The 6,000-nt window shown below is 44.9% G+C and overlaps 1 protein-coding gene across 1 annotated transcript in view; it reads right to left on the reverse strand.

Moving 5' to 3' along the window:
- LOC117901965 (protein outspread) overlaps positions 1 to 474 on the reverse strand; it is a 126,851-nt gene extending 126,377 nt beyond the window's left edge. The window contains exon 1 of the mRNA XM_034812946.1: positions 160 to 474. Within this exon, the coding sequence (XP_034668837.1) occupies positions 160 to 330 (171 nt within the window). The 5' untranslated portion in view covers positions 331 to 474. The remainder of the gene's footprint in view (positions 1 to 159) is intronic.
- Positions 475 to 6,000: the final 5,526 nt, after the last annotated feature.

Genomic DNA, 6,000 nt, shown 5'->3' on the forward strand with positions numbered 1-6,000 from the left:
TACATATTTACATGCACTTGCGCGCACAAAGACAATGTACCATATACATACATATACTCTTCGAGTACCGGGTACAAAAACTCAATAAAAGCACTATTTTTTTAATTTAACTGAGCATCAAAGCTTGATAAAGGGCTGGAGTCTGCACGGTTAACTCACCCTATTGAATTCCAAGGCGGCGGTCGAATGCTCCTCTCTTTGACGGAAGCAGTGGCTGCATTTGCTTTTATTGAAGATATTCGGTAAGAATTTACGACAATCGGCAGTGCGCCCTCCTGGCCCACCCGTTGTTGAGGGTGGCGTGGCCACAGTTGTTGTTATTGTTGACATTTTATGAAGCACAGAAATAACGGTATTGAAGTGGGTAGAGGGGACAGATGGACAGCTGTACTAAGAAGCGGAGTACAGAGAGAGATTACGGTGTTTAGACGAGAACGGGCATTGTGTCGTGGTTGTTGTTGTTGCACTTTTGCTTGAAATTCGAATTTACTTTATTTTTATTATTATAAATATTTTGAATGATTAGCTATTATTTGATAATGATTTTCTTTTGATTATTTTTTAATATTATTAAGCTTATTTGTATGTAGTTTTGGTTTTGCAATTGTTTGCTTATGCGTTTGCACTGATTTTTTTTGATCTGCATTTATTTTTGTGGCTTTTGCGCTTTTGTTATTTTTACCACTTTTTATCAGCTTTAACTTGCTTTTTGGGGTACTTCTCACACGCACATGCACCTCGCACCCACACACAAAAACTTGCAATTATTCAATTTTTGCTTTGCTTTTTTGATTCTTTGCTTTGGCACACAAACACACACCGATGCACACGCGGAGCGCAGAGAATGCGCATACGCACACTCTAAAAACACAGCGATTTTTGTTATTTCTTAGTTTTCGCCTCGTCGAAAACGCCGACGACAGATAAACACTCGTAAAGCTCGTAAATATTACTAAATTCGCGCCATTTATTTTTTTAGTTCGTTTAATTCGTCCGCGCGCCACTTTCGCAAGTTAAGTTTGAATTTTTTTTCGGCGTTATCACTTTAGCATGTGTATAATACTAATTATAATTGCCTTTAATTGGTAGATTGATATGTGATTGGATTCGTTTCTCTGTTGCTTTACTTCTCCATTCATTCACGTCGCGTTGTGTTTGATCGTTCCACGAATAAACTTTCGATTTGTGCGTGGATTGGATCAGATTTATATCCAACTCTTTGAACCGTTGTTAGCCCGTCGTCTTTCCGAATATTCAACAAAAAGCAAAGCGCCAAACTTAGTTTTGGCTCGAATTTTGCATTATTTTAATTCATATCGAATCGAAACGGGCACGGCGTCCGCAACACAACCGCGCAGTTGAACAAATTTTTGAAAAAACTAAGGTGTCGACAACAGGTAAATACGTCACAAGAATTCCAGGTATGCAAGGTAGATTACACCTTTTCAATCATCCTTTTCATGGCCCATCATGGTCTATTATATGTGATCTGCAACAGGTGCGAAAAAGGTGAGATCCTTAACAAAATTTCGTCCTTTTCACCTGCTGGACATACCTTGTCGTTACATGCGAAAGAGGATTAGGACAGCAAGAGAGAGGATTAGGTCAGCAGTTCCTCTCTTTCTCTCCTCGTTTTTGCGTCCCAAATGTGAGCACAGAAATCCCACGGAAATATACCCAAACAAATATACGTGCACACTTACTTATACCGAATCAAATTCCTCGATTTTGATATTCTATTTGATATTACCAGCTATTTGGGAATTTTTGCGCTACAACTATAATTTTATCCTATTTATCAATCAATTCTCCACAAGATTGGTTAGTTTTCACTATTTTAAAATGTTTTCAAATAATGTTTAATGCTAAAAAGGTCAACAAGTGGGGACGGAATGCAACGCCATTCCGCCATAAGGGCGTTTTCATACCCTATTTCCATAAATGAATATTAACCTTTTCATTTGCCTTCTGTGTAAATAAAATAGATATATGCATAATATTGTTGAGATGGCTTACCAACACAGATGGACTGTTTTTGCCTTAATTGAAGACTGATTTCCAAAATTTCTTATATTAGAGGATATCCATCCCTCCTACTAAGTGTTGCTTATTCCGTGCCAAATTTTGGAGAACATTGCTGCTCGCTTTTCGCAGCATGTTGCTTTGCAACATTCACACATGTTACCTGCAATTCACTATGAGTAAAAAGCCCGTTTTTTTTGGCATTCATCCAAAAAATAGAGCTAGAGCCTACAAATTGGCATGAATGTTCTTTAGACCATGGTAAAATTACTAATTTCACCATGCGTTAGACTAAAGTAGAATATAGGACAAAAAAATTTAGTCTTTTGGACTCCGCCTACCTCCCGCCACCATACGAACTGGAACCCATTTACGTCGTATTTATTATAGAAAAAATGTATTCCAAAGATTAGTTATGATAAAAGATCCTTAAAAACATTTTAGAACTTTACAACAATATTTTTGATTGACTGGCTGAATGATTGTTTGGTTAAAAGAAATTTGATTGGAATCGCTCCAACGTGCGATTGCATTTCGCTTAGTACTTGTTTACCTAAGCAATAAATTTGATAATTATACCCGGTACTCGAAGAGTAAATAGGGTACATATATTGTATTTGTGCAGATAACGGTTGTATGTAACGCACAGAAGGAAACGTTTCCGACCCCATAAAGTATATATATTCTTGATCAGCATCAATAGCCGAGTCGATTGAGCCATGTCTGTCTGTCCGTCTGTCCGTCTGTCCGTCCTGATGAGCGCCTAGTACTCAGAGACTATAAGAGCTAGAGCCACCAAATTTTGCATCCATACTTCTGTATGCTCACACTGTTACAAGTGTATTTCAAAAATGAGCCACGCCCCCTTCCGCCTCCGCAAAAGGGCGAAAACCTCCCAAATCTACAATTTTGAAGATAGCTACGCCATTCCGTAGGGAATAACCATATCTATCAGATCACCAAATTGGGATACGATTGGATCATTATTATAGCCACAATGAAGAAATTAATTTGCAGTGGCCAAACCCACCCCGTCCCGCAGCATTCACACTCTGCTTCGCGCTGTTTATGGCCTCTGCCGCTGCCTCTGCCGCTGCCTCTGCCGCTGCCTCTGCCTCTGCCGCGACTCTGCAGTGTCTCACACGTCCCTTCTCGTTTTCGTTTAAATTGTTATAATTTCATCTTTAGCTAGACAGTTTTCATCAAAACTTTCTACAGAACAACATGTTATTGCGTCTGATTCGCGATTGTTGTTGGTCCAGACCTTCAGCAGCGCTGCATATGTAAATGAACTGCAAATATTAAAATTTTCCGAAAAGGGGCAAAACCGGGAAAAAAGCATTAGGTTAGGTTAGGTTGAAGCGGCCGTCGGAATTTCACAATCCCGACACACTTAGGCCGTTTTCGGCCCGTTGTGATTCCGCTTGGATCTTTTCCTCGTCTCCTCCCGTTCGTCAGGGTGTTAACAGTGCTCCCATCCAGATGCTCTCACAAAGTTTGCTATCTTCCTGGGGCCTATAGTAAGCCATTTCTGAAATGTCATTAAGAAAAGGTGAGCCCAGATATTTTAGCCTCCTTCTACTGAGAGCCGGGCAGGAGCAGAACAGATTTTCTACTGTCTCCTCCTCGTCCTCGTCTCTACAGCTGCGACAGAAGTCGTTATGGGGGGCACCCAGTCTATTTGCGTGGTTGCCTATCAGCCAATGCCCTGTGAGAGAGCGAATGACTACACTGCACCTATGTTTGCTGAGTTTACATAGTTCAGCGGTGCGTTTTTTCAAAATGTCTGGCCACGTTTGTCGAGTGATGCGACATCTTGGGACCATTTGCCATCTGTTGGTTGTTTGCAGGGTATAGTACTCCTTTATTTTGAGCTTGAAAGTGGCCATTGGCATACATGTTTCCTCCTTATCTTGATTAAGGGGGAGTGTAGTGCCAGATCTGGCCAACTCGTCTGCTATGCAGTTGCCTTCAATGCCCTGGTGTCCCGGGACCCATATTAGGCTAATAACATATTGCCCTGCCATCTCGTGTAGAGATTTGCGACAATTTGCCACTGTGGTCGAATTCGACGAAATCGCGTTTAGTGATTTCAGTGCCGCCTGGCTGTCACTATAGAAGACACTTGGAAGACACTGCAGTGGTCTGGAAGGCGAAATGCATGCCTCATATTTAGATGTCCGGAGTAGATTCCTCCGCCAACTTTGTTGTCTAATTTGGATCCATCTGTAAAGATGTTTATGGCCCCCTTTGGGCCGGGTGTGCCCTCGAGCCATTCCTCTCTGAGGGGGATTACGGCCTCGAAGGGGGTAGCTGTGTATTCTCTCGGAACGCAATAATCAGTCCTATGAGGTGCTATATTAGTGTCCCTAGGTCCGAGTCTCGTAGACGTATTGCTGCCCTTGCTGCCTGTTCCTTCCCTGCAAGGTCTATGCCCTGCAAGGTCTATGGTGCGGAGAGCGCCACTGATGCAAAGAGTGGCCGTTCGTCGGACTTTTGCCAGTTGAGCGGTGATTGTCTTTTTTGACAGAGCCGGCCACCATACTGTGACTCCGTAGAGCAGCATTGGTTTGGCTACAGCTTGGTATATCCATTGGACTATACGTGGGTTCATGCCAGATTTTAGTCCGATGGTTTTTTTGCAGGTGTATAGGGCCATTGTGGCCTTCTTCACTCTTTCTTTTGTGTTTAGGTTCCAATTTAACTTCCTGTCTATTACCAACCCAAGGTAACTGGCACTGTCGCTAAAGGTTAACCTACATTTGTTAAGTGTTCGGGGGTTGAGTGGCGTTTTCGAGGCATTTGCACCTAATCCGCACGATCTTGTCCATTCTGACAATCGAGCAAGCTTTGTGGTCATAAGATCACAGAGTGTTTGTGGGAATTTTCCCGTGAACATTAGGACAACGTCGTCTGCATATGCCACTACTTTACTCCGACTCTAGGGAGTCACCCTCGTGGGCCAACTCAAGCTCGTTGTCGGGTGCCTCGATCTCCGAGGCAGCATCCTGCTCGACTGTGTTGTCGACAGGACGCGCCCCGGCCGCTGCGTCCGACTTGTACACCTTTACTGTGACCGAGCTGAACCCAAAGCTGAGCTCATTTTTGGCTGCCTCTATCGGGGCCAGCGACTCCTTGTTGAGCACGACCAAGGCTTGGTTTGTGGGGCCTTGCGTCGCTTCAACTTTCACAACCTTCCAATCCGCTGTTGGAAGGTTTGGGTTGCATCGCTGCAACATTAGTAGGATGCGTTCTGGCTCTTTAATGGAGGCCGGCACCCAAATTCTCGCTCTCGGTCTGCTGGGCACTTCGCTCCAGTCGACTGCTGCTACTTTAGCGCCTGGGTAAACCTCACCGACTTGCGCTACTGCTGCTTTATATAGCTGCACGGAGCGCTCATCTTCGCAGGCTATGATTTTGGTGTTGCCCTGAAACCATCCCATGTCTTTGCAGACTAGAGGTGGGCCAGGGTCCTTGTCCAGGAGCTCGAAGCAGCGGTCGGTCAATGCCGCTTCCACCCACTTCCACTGGCTCCTCGGGATTCTTCCGTCCGCGCTGCCTTTGTCGACGACGCCTCTCCTTGGCAATCTGCGCGAACGACACGTTTGGCAGTATCTTGGATCGCTTTGCAGCTGGTCCAGGCGTCTCTTGCGAGCGTTGCCTTTTCGGTTGCTGGGGCGGTCTGTGGGGTTCCAGGCTGAAGTTTGGAAGCACTTCCGAGGCCCACTTCACCTTCTTCAGCCAGTCCTCTGATGGGCTGGCATCTGTGCTTGCATGTTGCCGACGGAGTATGTGCTCTGCACTCCTCTTTTCGGCATACGTGAAGCGTTTGGCTCCTGCGCTGGTCAATGGCCCAGCCTCCCCCTCTACTTTGCCAGAAGGTCGGGCAGCCGCAATATTGCTTAGCTGCCTCTCCAAGGCGTCAGTATTGGGGGTGCTGTGCCACCCACTCCAGGATTTGAGTGGGGCCCCAACGGG

The sequence above is a fragment of the Drosophila subobscura genome, chromosome U, assembly GCF_008121235.1.
Source record: "Drosophila subobscura isolate 14011-0131.10 chromosome U, UCBerk_Dsub_1.0, whole genome shotgun sequence".
NCBI classification, from domain to species: domain Eukaryota; kingdom Metazoa; phylum Arthropoda; class Insecta; order Diptera; family Drosophilidae; genus Drosophila; species Drosophila subobscura.